Source organism: Argopecten irradians, chromosome 2, assembly GCF_041381155.1.
Source record: "Argopecten irradians isolate NY chromosome 2, Ai_NY, whole genome shotgun sequence".
Lineage (NCBI taxonomy): Eukaryota > Metazoa > Mollusca > Bivalvia > Pectinida > Pectinidae > Argopecten > Argopecten irradians.
In genome coordinates, this window is record NC_091135.1 from 35,880,993 (window position 1) to 35,899,079 (window position 18,087).

At 35.8% G+C, this 18,087-nt stretch overlaps 1 protein-coding gene across 2 annotated transcripts; it reads right to left on the bottom strand.

The window, feature by feature from the left end:
- Nucleotides 1-665: 665 nt before the first annotated feature.
- On the bottom strand, nucleotides 666-17,908 carry LOC138315313 (neuroguidin-like). 2 transcript variants are annotated; one of them, XM_069256230.1, is made up of 13 exons: nucleotides 17,753-17,908; nucleotides 15,212-15,359; nucleotides 14,201-14,338; nucleotides 13,456-13,540; nucleotides 12,804-12,856; nucleotides 7,389-7,491; nucleotides 6,570-6,694; nucleotides 5,807-5,862; nucleotides 4,426-4,474; nucleotides 3,939-4,043; nucleotides 3,403-3,441; nucleotides 3,142-3,160; nucleotides 666-747 (listed from the first exon to the last, which is right to left on the bottom strand). In XM_069256230.1, exons 2-13 carry the CDS (start codon nucleotides 15,341-15,343, stop codon nucleotides 716-718), a joined length of 936 nt encoding a protein of 311 aa, XP_069112331.1. In that variant the 5' UTR covers nucleotides 15,344-15,359; nucleotides 17,753-17,908; the 3' UTR covers nucleotides 666-715. The 2 variants fall into 2 exon arrangements, with proteins under 2 accessions (XP_069112331.1, XP_069112332.1); XM_069256231.1 differs by having other exon boundaries at nucleotides 17,789-17,880.
- Nucleotides 17,909-18,087: the final 179 nt, after the last annotated feature.

Sequence of the window (18,087 nt, forward strand, 5' to 3'; positions counted from 1 at the left end):
TGAAGAAATCTAATTTCCCTATCGAGCCCCCTTCTTTCTGTTCCAGGGGTCAAAGCCAAAATTTATATAAACTCTGTTCCCCTTCCCCCAAGGATGGTTTTGGCCAAATTTGGTTTCAATCCATGCATTACTCTGACTTGTAGTGATTTATAGGATTTACCTCTATATCCCGTATTGAGCCCCGCCCCCCTTGTCTCCGGGAAGTCAGAGCCAAAATTTATGTACACTCTGTTCCCCTTCGACCAATGATGGTTTTCACCAAATTTGGTTTCAATTCCTACAGAACTTTATGAATAGAAGCGATTTGCAATGTTATCCTTGTTTGAATAGTGAACAATTGTTCACCAAATACATGGAGGTTAGTAGCTATATATAGCCCGACCGACATTTCGCCTTGTGCACCACTTGTTACCCTCGAGAGTTATCAAAGCAACGTGATTTATCAAAAGTTGAGGACGATCAGAACAGAAACTATATGTTGAAGGTGAATACTTCACGTCTTTATAATAGACGATGTTATAATATAGCTAGTTAAATTTTGGCCATGTACATACCAACCCGCCAAATTGTCAAATTAAACCAAAAAAAATGCTAAAATAACCAGCTATACGATATATTAAAACACTCAAGCAAAAGTTGAGATATATTAAAACACTAAGCAAAGACTATTTTATATATAATTTATTTGTTTATTAACAAATAAGACAAAAAAACTTTAAAACTTTCCCTTTTTCTTCTTGAAACCACCTACAATGGAAAAGAAAACAATATTTTAATCACTGAATTAATTTGTTTTGCATAATCAGAATGGCTAGTGTTAGATCACATTGTGAAACATTGAGGAAATCTGTTGCTATTTGGTATAAATGAGTGTATTTTACATTACAGTTTATGTTAAAGATGCTCCACCGCTGACAAATGGCATTTTTTTACCATCAAAAACAGGAATAGACAATTTAGTATTTTTCTTCAGTTACAAAAGTTACTTACTCACCATTACCACCATTAAAAAGTTTCAGCTTCTAATTTTAATTCAAGTTAAAAATATAAAGAAATAATTAATTGCATCCCGGAAAAAAATCCGTGGCATTATATCCTATATGAAATGAAGTACTGATTGCGCATGCACCACAAGCAAAATATATTATATTATTTTTTGTGTTACATAGACACCATATACACGAATAAACACCAATTATTGCTCAAATGATGAGTATCATTTATGCTCTGTCGGCTGTGGAGCATCTTTAACTAATATGAGAAAGCATCTGAATATTTATTTCCTCGTCAAAATCGCCGTTTCTTATGAGCATATTTGATTGGTTTGGTTTTGTCTGGTTGGTTTAAAGTCATAATAACAGACAAGTTCACTTAAGGATATTTCAAGTTAAGGAAGTGGAGGAAAGCCAGAGTGCCCTTAGATAAAGTACTTAGCGGTGCCCCGTAATGGGATTCAAACTTGCAACCAAAATGTTGGCTTGTTGTAGTAAAATGCGGGACATCTTTTCCACTAGGACACCACAGCAAAAATTAACAAGAGATCCCAGATGGATCTTTGCGCCCACTAAAGTATGATCTACGTCTGACAATGGAAAGATGGATCTCTTCTCTACTTTTCAAACTTTTACTTCATACAGCATATGAAATTTGAGATATATCCTTTCAGTACTTTCTGAGAAATAGTGGTAACGAACTTCTATCAAATATGGCGTCCTGTCAACCATCTTGTTCGCCAATCGGTACCAAAATAAATCACAAATAAAGGGAACTAGGGGAACCTGTACATGAAATTTGAGACATATACCTTCAGTACCTTCTGAGAAATAGCGGTAAAAAATTTCAATTGTCAAAATCAAAAACAATATTGTCAAAAGCAATAAACACAACTAAGGACCTAGGGGAACCTGTACAGGAAATTTGAGACATATCCCTTCAGTTCTTTCTGAAAAATAGAGGTAAAAAACTGCAATTATCAAAATCCAAGATGGCGTTCTGTCGGCCATCTTGTTCACCGATCGGTCCCAAAATGCAATATGCACATTTAGACCCCTAAGGGAACCTGTACAGGAAATTTGAGACACATCCCTTCAGTACTTTTTGAGAAATAGTGGTAACAAACTTCATTTGTCAAAATTAAAGATGGCGTCCTGTCGGCGTCTTGTTCACCAATCGGTCGCAAAATGCAATATGCACATTAAGACCCCTAGAGGAACCTGTACAATAAAATTTGAGACACATCCCTTCAATACTTTCTGAGAAATAGGGGTAACAAACTTCATTTGTCAAAATCCAAGACGGTGTCCTGTTGGCCATCTTGTTCACCGATCGGTCCCAAAACGCAATATGCACATTAAGACCCCTTGGGGAATCTGCACATGAAATTTGGGACACGTCCCTTCAGTACTTTCTGAGAAATAGGGGTAACAAACTCCATTTGTCAAAATGCAAGATGGTGTCCTGTCGGCCGTCTTGTACACCGATCAGGCCCAAAATGCAATATACACAACTAGGAACCTAGGTGAAACTTAACATAAAATTTGAGACAGATCCCTTCAGTTCTTTCTGAGAAATAGCGGTAACAAACTTCATTTGTCAAAATCAAAGATGGCGTCCTGTCGGCCATCTGGTTCACCGAACGGTCCCAAAATGCAATATACACATTAAGACCCCTAGGGGAATCTGCACATGAAATTTCAGACACGTGCTTTCAGTACTTTCTGAGAAATAGGGGTAACAAACTTCACAAACTTCAATTGTCAAAATCCAAGATGGCGGCCTGTCAGCTAGCAATCTTGTTCACCAATCGGTTCCAAAACGCAATATGCACAACTAGGGACCTAGTGGAACCTACATATACAATTTGAGACATATCCCTTCAGAACTTTCTGAGAAATAGTGGTAAAAAACTGCAATTTTCAAAATCCAAGATGGCGGCCTGTCTATCATTTCGTTTACCTATCAGTCCGAAAATGAAATATGCACAACAAGGAACCTAGGTGAATCTGAACATAAAATTTGAGACAGATCCCTTCAGTACTTTCTGAGAAATGGTGGTAACAAGATGGAAGGGCGGACAGACGGACGACGGAACACATACGAAAGGCGATTTGAATAATTACAACAGAGTGTAGACATAAATACCTTTCTTGCCTTTCTTGCCCTGCAAAATAAACAATAAAGATACTTTATTTTGAAGAATCTTTATGCCATAATAATGAATATGAATTATTGACAGATGGTGGGCTACAAAGTACTGGTGTAAAGTCTAACCTGATATAAAATTAGTTCTCATTGGTTTATCAGACATAACATTCTGATAGATGTAGCATAATCCATTTGCATTAAACTATAGAAATACATTTCAAAATGAACTAAGTGACAATTTCTAAAATGAAATAATACCTTGCCACCACTTTTATGCTTCTTTCGGGAAGGACCATCCTGAAAAAAAGAGCAGATTCTAATCAGTCTTAATTAATTAAACATCTCTTCTTACGTGTCTTAAACAAACAAAAATTACGTATAACAGAAAGGTAGTTTGTGTGAAACAGTTAGCATATATTATTTAGTGATAGAATGCAATAAGATATGCTAGTGTGAACATAATGTTCTAAGTGCTGTTGATACAACAGTTACTGCAAAATGTGTAAATTCCTCATTTCCCTTCAAAACTTGTTCACAATTCAGTCCCAAAATGGACGGAAGGACGGACGGACAGAAGGACAGATGTACGGACCACGGACAAAAAGCAATTTGAATAGCCCACCATCTGATGATGGTGGGCTAAACAGACTTTGGAATGCCATCAACACTTAGCATGTCTTTTGCTGAACAGCAAAACTTTTTCACTTGTATTGAACTGTCACATTGACAGTCCCATGCCAGTTTCTAATCATACATGTTCAGCTATAAAACATTAGCTCTTCTTTCTGTAATACCTGATGTGTGAAGTCTCCTCCTCCATCTCCCATTATCGCACTGATATCGTCAAACTGAGTCAGACTATTGAGAGAAGACATAGTGCCCATTCTCCGTGCTGCATTCTGTGTATGAAATACATGTAAAGTGAAAGTTCCATAGTCAAAGTCATTTATACATTATTTACTCAATGTGAGCACATATACATATATGTATATATTATAGTGTCAAAAATGAAGATCTCAAAATTAAGGTAAATTAAAATAAGTGCAGCTGGAATTGGTGCATAGCAGAAGTACTCAGACTTCATGCTGACAACAAAAATGATACAATGTAGCTGTCAACCATATTTTATAAAAATCTGTAAATATCCACGGAAGATATACTATATTCTAAATGACAAGTTACTTATGTGACAATGGATAACTTTTTTGCAGGAGTTTAAGATAATATTTTCTCAGTTAATGTGTCAAAAGTTGAAAAATTCAAAAAGTGATTCATACGTACCCTCTCCTTTTTGGATATAGATACTCGAGTGAAATATTGTTCTTCATATCTGAAATAAAACTGATCGATTTTAACATTTATAAGCCAGATTTAACTCAATATTCCTTTGTGTTATAAAACCCTTTTAATTAATCAATCAGATTATCCTTCTACAAATGCATAAATGAACATATTATCATTTTATTTTGATATTAGTAACAAGAGGCCCAAGAGCCTTAACGGTCATCTGACTACCTTGGCAATAATCATATAGGAAATTAATTAGATATAGTGTCATGGTAGCCATCTTCGATTTGGGATCAACCAGAGATGTAACAACACTTTGTCGGGACCATGTCAGGATCATCTCATGCAAGTTTCAGTGAAATCGCACCAGTAGAACTTGAGAAGAAGTTCAAAATGTGTTTTCAAGATGGCGGCTGTGGCGGCCATCTTTGATTTCGGATCGATCCGAAAAATAACAACACTTTGTCGGGACCATGTCAGTATCATTTCAGGCAAGTTTCAGCCAAATCCCACCAGTAGAACTTGAGAAGAAGTTCAAAATGTGTTTTCAAGATGGCGGCTGTGGCGGCCATCTTGGATTTCGGATCGACCCGAAAAATAAGAACATTTTGTCGGGACCATGTCAGGATAATTTCAGGTAAGTTCCAGCCAAATCGCACCACTAGAATTTGAGAAGAAGTTCAAAATGTGTTTTCAAGATGGCGGCCATCTTGGATTTCGGATTGACCCGAAAAATAAGAACACTTTGTCGGGACCATGTCAGGATCATTTCAGGCAAGTTTCAGCCAAATCATACTGGTAGAACTTGAGAAGAAGTTCAAAATGTGAAAAGTTAACGCACGGCGCACGGGGGACGGGGGACGGCGCACGGAGACAGACGAAACATGACCACTATAGGTCATCCTGACCCTTCAGGTCAGATGACCTAAAAATCTAGACCTAAACATCAAATGTATAAACAAAGAACAAAATATTCATGTGTGTTGAGACTTATATAACAGCATAGGACACAGAACCAGGTGATCCAGAAGGATAAGTACTTTATCCCTATCATATACAATGTAACCTATTAAGGTCACATTAGTTAGTGTTCATTTCTGTAAGTGACAACCAGTAAGAAAGAGGCCAACCTATATCTCCTCCGCCCCAACCTCATCCCTTTTGTAACATGAGGGTATAACTTTAAAAAAAGTGGTGGTATCTTGTTCCTATATAAATTTTGCACGTCTACACTTTATAAGTATTATTGCCACCAATTTTCGTTGAAATCCCTTCAGTAGTTTAGGAGTAATTATAGCCAATCATACTGTCTACAGACAGACAAATTAAATCCAGTATAAAACTACACTTTTGTAGCAGACAAAGGGATACAAACTCTTTAATCTCTTTAGCCCTCTTGTCTGCTTTAAATCTGTGCAAATCACGTGATTCCTGAAGAAAGATGAAAACAACATAAAGGTGACTAAGTATACAACAAATGGTATTTTTTCACTATCAAAAACAGGAGCAGACGATTTAGTATTTTTCTTAAATTGCAAAAGTTACTTACTTTACACCATTACCATCATTGAAAAGTTTGCGCTTCTAATTTTACTTCAAGTTAAAAATATGAAAAATAATTAATTGCATCCCGAAAAAATTCTGTGGCACTATATCCTATATGGAATGAAGTACTGATTGCGCATGCACCAAATGCAAAATAAATTAACTTATATTATTTCTTTTTTGTTAATTAGGCATATATATACACGATTAAACACCAATTATTGTTCAAATGATGAATATCATTTAAGCTCTGTCGGCGGTGGAGCATCTTTAAAATATGGCTGATTTTTTCCGTCCACAACTTCCATTTTGGATCACTAATTTTTAAGCGTCACGGGCAGTAATTATGGTGAATACATTAAATGATTTTGATTGAGTATTTTTTTACCAAGCATATACCAAAAAAAAAACATAATCACTTTTTATCCCTAAATAACTTCAGTGTACTTTACCATTCATTGATCTAGATAAATCCATTATAATCTGCAGGGGAGTAAAGGTTCAGAAGCTTGTTCTATGTTGCAGCAGTACTATTAACTATTTTATTAAAATAGATGTTGCATGTACTTTTATTTGATGTATTTTATACCAACCTGTATTTCCTCTGGTGCATCTGTTAACTGGTGAGTCAGTTCCCTCACTAAACTACTGCTGGCCGCACGTCTCTGGGCCTTCTCCATGTGGCGCTGTTTCTTCTCTTCGACTGTCTCATCACCATCTACAGGTAAAATTGTTTGTTATAGTCAAGTTACTCATACATACATATATCAAATACCTGGAGGACCAATAACCACATTTGAAACAGATGAATGAATTTTATATTTGGACATTATAGGAATAAATGTATGTCCCTGATTTCTGTTGAATTTCATATTTGAACATTTGTGAAAATACTCATATGTCATAGCAGATATGTGTATAAGTGGATGTGTTCGTGTGTGTGTGTGTGTTTCCCACTATGAGTAATAATGTTTCATGCTTCTTTCTTGTCAATTTGATAATGAAATATCACTGATGTATGAGGATCAGTCATTATATATTCATTCTATCTTCCCTTGGAAATAAACATTGTATACATGCACAGGACAGAAGTTTAGGCATTGATCGTCATTTCATTACTTTGTGAGAGCAAATTATCTTGTATGTAAGGTGTTTTTTTCAAATAATCCCTCTCACAACATAGCACACAGCAATCAAAAACTGCTCACAAAAAAAAATTAAGGGAAGGATATCTCTGCATAAAAAATGCTCAATGGGAAATGAAAGTCTGAGTATGTATATATCACATATATGTGTGTAAACCATCAATTTGTCATTTCAATAATTTTAACATGACCAAATGATAACAACAAGCATACAAATAATGGTAATTTTTTTTCATTTTTCAGAATTTAAATATATCATGATTTTACCGTAATGAACGGCTGCAAGTTTGGGCGGTACATAAGCACGCGATTTCTTTTCCTTCTCCTCCTCATCAGAGCTTGACTCCTCATCTGAACCTTCACCCTCCAACTAATGGTTGTAATATAATATATCATCTAAATAATTCATTATACACACATTTTTTAGTAACAAGAAATACAAGAACAAAAGGTTATACCGGGATTTTAAACTTACCTTTTCATACAATATCTATTTCATTAACACATCAATATGAAAAGTGATATAATGTTCTAATCATTTGATTCAAAGCGGAAAATCACATCTATGTAATATTGTTATGATAAAAGTTAATCATAATCTGGATATGACATCCAACTTTTTGCTTTAAAGTTAATTTACGAGAGTTTCACTACACATGGGAATTAATGTTGCCCATCATTCAGAGCTCACTTTACGAAAGATACAGTGTTGTATGATGTTATACATTGTTGCAATTCAAACATCACCATGAAATCTGATGATGTCACAATGACATCACAATTTCGACAAATTCTGCATTGTATTTGCAACAGTTCACACAATGTTTTTATATACGTTTTCAATGATCTACGTACACATATAATATTTTGTCCGTCAATTACTTTTAAAAAGAGCATTCCACAAAACTATGTACAATATAAAATTTAAAAAAAATAATGTCAGAATATAATTCTCTAGTTTTACTTCCACTTTCATTATAGTAACTGTTGTTATGTTGTATTGTACAACACAAGAGAGTTCCAAAACTGTGGGCAATATTAACTCAATCCCAGTAAAAAGGGTCGGTGTACACTTTTCCCAGATATAAGGGATCAAATCAATAACACATATAGACTCCAGGGTCAATAACATGAATAACAATGTGTGGGAACAGTTGTAAAAAGGTCTTAAAAATGGAACATTTTGTGTTTACCTGGTGGCTATGTGCTGTAGTTTGGTAACCTGCTGGACAATTTCTTTATATACTCCATAACTACTGCTCCCACATACAGACACCTATTATTTGTTATAACGACCAATATCATACCAAATGTTTGAAGTGTAATATGTAGGAAAAGGGTGCGTCGAAAGAATTTTTCAAAGGTTGTTAAAGTAGCACATATATGACGTCACGTGACTACCCAAAGGAACTATAACTGCGTTTTACATTTGCAGGCTACTCCCAACCTCCCGGATACTTGGAAAATAAATGGTGTGGGTGAATAGATTAAAGCTGACAGTGCAAGTTAAAGGTATTCAATTAAGATTTTAAAAAATAAGTACACTTGTATTTAAAGAATTGTTTTTGTGAGACATCCCCCTGTCAAGATCACACATTTTTGTTTTTCTCTCTACCAGTATTCCGACGCACTCATGATCACTGACCCCTATATAAAGCGTGTGAATTGACACGACACACATACATGTGTACACTCAATCTATACATGTACATATACACCTAGCAGTTGTCCACTGTGTATCGCCTACCAATATGTAAATGAAGCCCTTACCAGTAAAGCTGTAAAGGCCTTGTTTTAGCTAGAAAACATGTCAAATCTTCTAAGCTGTCATTTACATGTTTCACAAAACGAAATTTCCACACAAGTGAATAGAAATCCAAATAATAATCCGTCCACATATCTCCACTTATACAACTCAACTGGCAGGGTTTTTGCCAGGCCTTTGTAGGGTCCGGTAAAAGGATCCATTCCCAATTGAAAATTTTCACTGTTTTTTCCCAAATTCATGCAGTCAAGATTTTTCCAATTGTGGTAAAATTAAGTTAAAACCCTCAAATGATGTGAAAAGCTATGAAAATGATATTAATATCTTGCAAAAGATGAAGGCATTTCTTAAAGATCGTATATTTTTTCAAGTAATTTTCAAAATTTGAAAAACAAATTTTTAACTTATACATTTTTATATTCATATTTTCCCAATTTTAAAAGACACCAGTGATATTTTCCCAAATTTTGCTTGGGATCCTTTTCCCAAATTGGCTGGTAAAAACCCTGACTGGCCACATGCACGTGACCACGTGTCCCGGACAAGTGACTCTTCCATATATAAACTACCAAAGACACACACGTGTACATGTACGTATAAAACTTATAAAACTTATAGTGTATGTTGCAGTTTTATTAACTCGTTATTGACATATTTTGGGATCTAGCTGACAATATTACTTCAATGAAACATTGTCAGGTGAGTGCAGTGTTTATTTTCAGATTGACAATGTTATCTATTATTAGAATTTCTGAGTTTGTTTAGGTTATAATGAAAATGGATATCACATGTGGAAAGAAGTATGTATGTATTCATTCATTACTTTTTATTTAACTGTATAGATCTATAAATATGGTCCTTGGAAACTTTATTTGAGAAAACCTTGAACATATTTACCATTTTATTCTTATGGCACGGCCTCAGGTTACACCTAATTACGTCTTGGTATATTGTACAGTATATCTAGGCGGTCAGGAGTTAGTTGTTACAACTTGAACAGCAAGCGTTTATATAGGGGTCTGCAGGCGTATAGTATCCAAGTAGAGTTAAAATGAAATGGCAGCTGCACTCCCTTTGAAACGCAAGGGGTTGTCTCAAAAACAAATTTTGAACAAGAAATCCCAGAGGGATCTTGGCGCCCACCAAAGAATTACATATTTCTGACAATGGAAAGAGGGATCTTTTCTATGCTTTTCAAACTTTGACCACATCCTGCATATGAAATTTGAGACAGATAATTTCAGTACTCTCTGAGAAATAGCCAAAACAAACTTCATTTTATCAAAATCCAAGATTGCGGCCTGTCGGCCATCTTGTTCACCAAATGGTCTCCAAGTGCAATATACAAAACTAGGTTCCTAGGGGAACTGGCACATGAAATTTGAGACAGATACTTTCAGTACTTTCTGAGAAATAGCAGTAACAAACCTCAACTATCAAAATTCAAGATGACGGCCTGTCAGCCATCTTGTTCACCGATCAGTCCAAAAATCCAATATACACAACTAAGGCCGTAGGGGAAACTGCACATGAAATTTTAGACAGATCCCTTCAGTGCTTTCTGAGAAATAGTAGTAACAAACTTCAACTATCAAAATTCAAGATGGCAGCCTGTTGGACATCTTGTTCACCAATCGGTCCCAATACGGAGAGAACTGCCTGTTGTTCAATCCCTTTTCAAATAATATTTGAAATAAAATTTGTTGAAATTGAATCGGTCTCAAAATGCAATATGCACAACTAGGGCCCTTGGAGAACCAAAATATGAAATTTGAGAAAAGTATACGTACTTCCGGAGAAATAGTAGTAACAAACTTCAATTACCAAAATTCAAGATGGCGGCCGGTTGACCATCTTGTTAATGCTAGGTTTACACTATGTTCCCGGCGACCACGTTAGCCCCGTTTGCCCGAAACGTGGTACGCCGTGGAATTTTGGCTATTTTTGTCTCTGTATTCAAGTTGAGCTAGGTCTTGTGAAGTTTTGCCACGGTCTTTTACGGATTACGTGGTAGACCGTGGATATAGGGGAAAGTGCTGTTCCCGGAGGTTAAAGGTACACTACGGCTTTAGCACGGTCTATCAAGGATACCACTACGTTCTCTCTCGGCCTGTTACGGTCTGATGAGGTCTGCTACGTTTTACACGTTTTGATCAAGCTCCGATACGTTTTTCACGGTCCGCAACGGCTAACTAGGGATGAAAGTCTGATGCCGGGCTTTTTTGGAGCAAATGAAACAATATTTATTGCCGAAAATCTCATTTCAAACACTGTCAGGTTTTAATTACAAAATATGTTAAAAGAAAAGAAAATTTTAACTATATTTGGTATAAATATATAATTATTAGAGCCAAGTGTTTCTACGAAATTTTTTTTTCTGTAATGGTTCTCACTTAATCTGCCTTTTGCAATGATAGCTTTGGTGTGATTTGAGTGTTTGATAATGAATATTTCTATTTATTACTACAAATTATTCCATGAAGTATCAAATATGTACCAGGCCAGACAATGATACTCCATCATATATTGCTTGCAACGTAAGACCGTAATAAGACGTAACACGCCGTATCACGTCGGGATTTCAACCGCTCCAAGCCGTGATGTGCCTTGACAAAACGCATCAAAACGGTTATCATCCACCTTGGCTTGCCGTCAAAACCTTGACAAACCTGAACAAACCGGCACAAAACGTGCAGCCAATCTGTATCAACCGTAATAAAACGTGGAAAAAACGCAACAGATCGTCATAAAACTTGAAATCACAGTGGGATTCTGGGTAACGTGCTTGCTGCCCGTTCCACCACGGACCGTCTGGAAGTTTTGTAATGGTCTTGAACGCACTGTTATGTTTTGTTAAGTCACTCCCGTTTTATTACGTACTGTGGCGTTCACCATCTGTACCGTGACTGCCGTGGCAAATTTTTTGACAGTTTAAAAATCTGGCACGGTATCCACGGTAATCACGACCGCTCACGTTTGTCTATCACGTCCTTCTGCGTTGTCTCACGTTGTCTCGCGGTCACCACGTTTTGTCCACGGTGGCCTGAAACGGGGCTGCCGTGGCCGCCGGGAACATAGTGTAAACCTAGCATTACCAATCCGTCCCAAATTGCAAAATGGACAACTAGAGCCATACATATTAAATTTGTGACAGATCCTTTCAGTACTTTCTCAGATATAGCGGTAACAAACTTTAACTACCAAAATCCAAGATGGCGGCCAGTCGGCCATCTTATTAACCCATCGGTCTCAAAATGCAATGTGCACAACTATAGGGCCCTATGGGATCCTGCATGTAAATTTGGAGACAGATCTCTTCAGTACTTTCAGAGAAATAGCGGTAACAAACTTTCACAATCAAAATCTAAGATGGCTGCCTGGGGGCCAACTTGTTGATCAATCAGTCCCAAAATGCAATATGCACAAATAGCGCCCTAGGGGAACATACAGATGAAATTTGAGACAGATTCCTTCAGTACTTTCTTAGAAATAGCTGTAACATGAATTGTTAACGGACGGACAGAAGGAGGGAGGGACGGAAGGACAGACGGACGGACTGAAGGAAGGACCACGGACGAAAGGTGATTTGAATAAAACTTGATTATTTTTTCTTAATCTCAAATGCATACTTTTTAACTTGCATTGTCAGCTTTAATGATTAAATCAACAAAATATCTCATTTATTTGGATGAGTACATGTTCAGAATTTTATTTTTGTGGTACAGCATTAACTTAACTACCATGCCTACGTCTAAAAGTAATGGTGAAGTTGTTTTGACAGCTGGACTCAACACCATTTTCAATTTTCAGTCTCTGTGATCAGTGGAGCCAGATTCAGGAATTTGTATTTACTTTTTGTCCCTTCCCAAGAATTAATCCCTCTTAATTATTCATAGACAAATAATGACTGATATTACCTTATTAATAAGATTGTCTGGATTGGCTTTAAATCTGAGTGGATCCGCAGCACCTGAAATCAAATTAAAGATAAATCAAAGTCTTTATGTAATAAACAAATACATACTATCATTATAATTATATATAAACAAATACATACTATCATTATAATTATAAAGCAGTGTTATAGAATACAGTTATTCCTAACCTTAAACTACCAAGCAGATCTAAATTGCTGATATTAGATTTTTCAAGATACTCCAATACTAGTAAATTATCTCCCCTAGTTTAAATCGAATAAAAAATATAGAGACAAAAATCATGAGCCCAAATTTTGCTTTAATAATCTAGAGACAGGCAATTTGAAGTATATCCTATCCTGTTTAAGAGTCTACCCTTGTTGTGAAATATGCAAAATATATAGTTGCTTATATTTGCTGCATTTTTAATTTCACTATAAATACAGATTCACCAAAGTTCGCAAAATGTACCTCATAACTTATTTAACTCAAAAATTTTGGTTTTACATGTCAAACCATATCACATAGATGACGTTTTCAAAAGCTACAAAGAAGAATTACAAAAAAATAAAGACCATCAGTTTCAAACCATAAATCGTAAAATTTTACACCTGCAAAATTCAATAACTATACTAATTAACTAAACTGTTACCTGTGTCACCTGTTACAGCAGTCCTGATCAGCTTGTCAATTTGGTATTTTAATTTCTGATCAATAGGTCGCAATTTTTCATGTATCTGCATAAGAAAAAACTTCAATAATAATATTGTATCTGTAAAAAGGATCGCTCTATAGGTTCATTTATAAGGCAACTGAAGCATCTAAAGGTGGCACTGTCTGCAAATTGTAATTCATTGGTTTGGAAAGTTGAACGACCTAACTGTTACATGTATTAATAGCCAGAGTCTTTTATGGCATGCCAGTTTCAAATTAGCAAAACAAAAACAAGAATTCAAATTGAACCACTTTTTCTAGATTGATCTGTAATATAGCAAACACTTAATATTCTATTTCATGTTTTTGGTCATTTTTATAATTTTAATTAAGGCATTTTTTATGTTTTTAGGGCCTTTCCACCAGTTTTATGGGGATCCAATGCATACCATATAAAGAGCTTTTCAATGCCTGTACAATCCTGTAATATATTTCAATATCATTAAAACCTCATTGATTTATCTTGTCTAAATATTCTATACTTATACTAGTAGGCGACCAGTTCTCGCCAAGTACCCATTCTTATCATCATAGCACACGTGAATGTTCAGACAAGGTTTTTGAGGAAGCGGCTTTTATCAGGAGATGACTTCATTGCCGTAAATTTGCGTGGTAATCATACAGATACAGATGTGATGGAGAGAATTAACATGTGATGAGAACTAGTGACGCTATAAACCAACCGTGCGTATTTCTGTGAGTCTGAAGATAGATGGATCAGCCTGTATTGAATGTCCTCTTGACTTCTGTAACAGGATATACGTCAGATTGCTTAGGTAGCTCAGTAGCATCTGATATTTCATCTCCAGAAAACTCAGACCCTGAAACACAAGATCGAGACCGTTACTGAAATTACACATAACTTTTAACAAATATGTCTGTACTATTATAAATATCTCACCTTCACCTATCAAAGTGGGACAACACACCAGAACTTGGAACATACTTGTGTTGCTTATGCATTGTATCCTATATCACATGAACTTGCAAGTTTTTCACATGTCAATTATGACATTATAATGCATTTCAAAGGATGCTATCGGGTAAAGGGAAGTAACTCTAAACAAACATAGCACTAAACATATGGGAAAATCCATTGACTCTGTCTATGACGTTAACTATTTTTGCTGCTAGTCATTTCGACTACCCTAATAAACCCAAAAATTTTACTAGTCCAACTATTTAATCAGTAGTTCAAATTAAATATACAGCTGTTTTGCTTCACGATTCGAATTCAGTCATGATCATGATGAAATGCTTTCGTGAACACAAATTCTCACAAAATGATGCATCTGGACCGAAATAATCTCATACAAAATGCACTCATTATGTATTGAAAAATGCAATTGACCACTGCTCTTGTAAATGTAGTATTTAACAATTTTAATCGAATGGGGACCCACTAATCCAATCGGACTAGTTCATTACAATTGCCATTAGTACAGCTGTAAACTTACAACGGATTAATGCTTAAAGTTGCTGACTGTCGACTGGAATATGATAGAATTCAGAATGCATACTATCGCAATTGTAGCTTACAGTACAATAGTTTATGTAGCCTACAGTACAATAGTTAAACTATCACAAAAGTGAATTCCCTGGTAGCAATAGTATTGAAATGGGTAAAATTGTAGGTGATAGTCAACGCTAAACTGATGTATATATACTGTACAATGATTACAATCACAATGTACCTTTGAGGTGCTTAGTTCTCCCTTCTCAGCTTTATCTAGTAAGGCCTGGATCTGGTGACATGCTGCCGTTGCTCCTTTATCCACATCTATCAGCAACTCTGTAGCTTTTTCCACATCTTCTATACTGATCATGATTTCAACTGGTCACCTGAAAAAAAAAACCCATGATGTATCATATGCATATGATAAGGGCGCAGCACTTACATTTTTGTATAAGATAACACTTACGTGAAAATACAAGAAAACCCCAAATCTTCAACATTTAGGCCTACACACCGACAAGCAAAATTTTTGTGTGCCAAATTGGATTCATATGGGAATAATGGGTAAAAAAATCGCCATGGATATGATGCTTTAAAATAATTAAGCTGTTATATTACCAAGTGGTCAAATGCTCTTGTGATTCTCATGAACATAATCTTTATACGACAGATGAATGTTATCTTTATTTAGAGTCAGTACATGTAGTACAAAATATCGACACATATAGCTAGATTTGACTATATATAGCCAAATCTGACTCTACGTATAGTGGACAAATGTAAACAAAAGTGACATACCTTGTCACATAATCAGCGTACACATGGAAAATTGAACGAAATATTTTTGTTATAAGAGCGCAGCTCTCTGCGCGGCCAAAGACCGCGTAGAGCAAAGCTCTACTAACCATAACACGTGTGTGAGCATATAGATTCAATATATTCCAGTACCCCTTGGACTTTGAAATCGTGTCCCGCGGGAAAAGTCTTGTGCCTCAATATGTAGGCAGCCATGTTTTAATTCTCATTATCAGCACGACGAGATTTGAAATTGTCGGTACTAGACGAAATGTGTCATCGGGATACGCCTTAAAATTACTGTAAGTAGTTTTAATTTACACATATACAAGACAAACGCAATAAATGTACTGGTCCAATATATACCGTGTATGTTCTCAAGCGCACATCACCATCAGCAGTACAAGTGACGTCACAAAACCTAGGCCAAAGATGACGGCACAGGTCCGCGCGTGTTTTTGATAACATGGCATATTGCCAAGTTTTCTATGCATATGATAAAAACAAGATTGAAGTATATTGCACTATTCCATTTGGATTATTTCAAATTCTTTCTAACTATTGATATTATGTGCATGTCAATGAAATATATTCATTGTTTATCTCGTAGAAAAATTTCGACAATATAAAGTTATGATGTTATTATCTTTTACATGTAGCTGCGCTCTTCTGAGGCTTTGCCTTAAATTCGTATTAGCTATATATCGCTATAATAGCAATACATTAACATGTGCCCTACCTGATAATAGCCAAATCAGGACTTCTCCCCGACTTGGTAAATAGAATCACAGGGACTTGTAACGTAGGTTGTGAGAAAGTCTGCTGTGTATACATGTGTACTATATACTATATAAAAGGACAAGGGAACCAACGACTCGCTTGGAAGAGGTACACCTGCCTCTACAAAAGTCGCCCGTATTCCGTCAAACATGGATAAATATGTACATATTTAATACCAATATATTCTTAAATAAATTTTCGACATGGAAAACACAACTTCAAACACGAAATAATATATATTAACATACCTTTATTTCACTATGAACGTGGAAAATGCAGTCAGATATCACCGATGTCGTTTTGCCTGTCCACTGAAATCTAGGTCAAAAGCACTCATATTCCCTTGTAACAAATTTTGTATGCATTCATTTCACTTTCTGGTGATATTTTCCCATTGCAAATACAAATAGGCTATCTCTGATAACTCTTTCATTAATCCAATCCAACAGCTAAGCGAGGAATCACACTTTTTTTATCCAGCACTCGACTCTTGTTCGTATAATCCGCCATATTGTAATTGATGATGGGTACCTTTTTGGTGTACTCGCCCTAACCCGATACTACACTGAAATTCTGTACTCAGACTCTGTATAAATTAAGTTTCACGGTTTAGGTTCTTAGAAGAACCTTTATTTGAGATGCATATATCATTAATTGAAGAATCTAACTTAAATGGAGACTCTAATGTTGTACTTGACCGTTACCACATTGATATTGTAGCTTTTAGTGTACAGACACCGGGTATATGGTGTTTCCAGTCCGGGTCCGGGTATGGGGTACACAATATCCACACAAACGTGTTTAACCTAGATTTCAGTGGACAGGCAAAACGACATCGGTGATATCTGACTGCATTTTCCACGTTCATAGTGAAATAAAGGTATGTTAATATATTATTTCGTGTTTGAAGTTGTGTTTTCCATGTCGAAAATTTATTTAAGAATATATTGGTATTAAATATGTACATATTTATCCATGTTTGACGGAATACGGGCGACTTTTGTAGAGGCAGGTGTACCTCTTCCAAGCGAGTCGTTGGTTCCCTTGTCCTTTTATATAGTATATAGTACACATGTATACACAGCAGACTTTCTCACAATCTACGTTACAAGTCCCTGTGAATAGAATGATCTAAAAACATGTCACAACCAACTGTTTACATGAACCTACATTAAAAAGAATAATTGATGAAAATTATAATTACGTTTGCCGTTGCACATGGAGCGTATATATTACACACATGAGTTCATTTCTGGAAAAAAAACTTCTTGAATTTGTTCAGGTCTGCATCAATCGTGCACGTGTTTTGTTTTCTTAATATAAAGCGGAAGTAGAATCTATGTGATCGATGTCAGTCAGAAGCTTGCATTGATCAGCAAAAAAAAAAACAACAATCGGATCCCCTCGGAGAAATTTCTTCGGAATTCTGGAAATAGAAGAGGGCAAATCGAGTTAGACTTCGTAAAACTCCCTTGATAGTCTTAATCAATAAGACACTTGTTGCGGACAATCGCGACAGCTCGGAGTAATTTCCGTGAA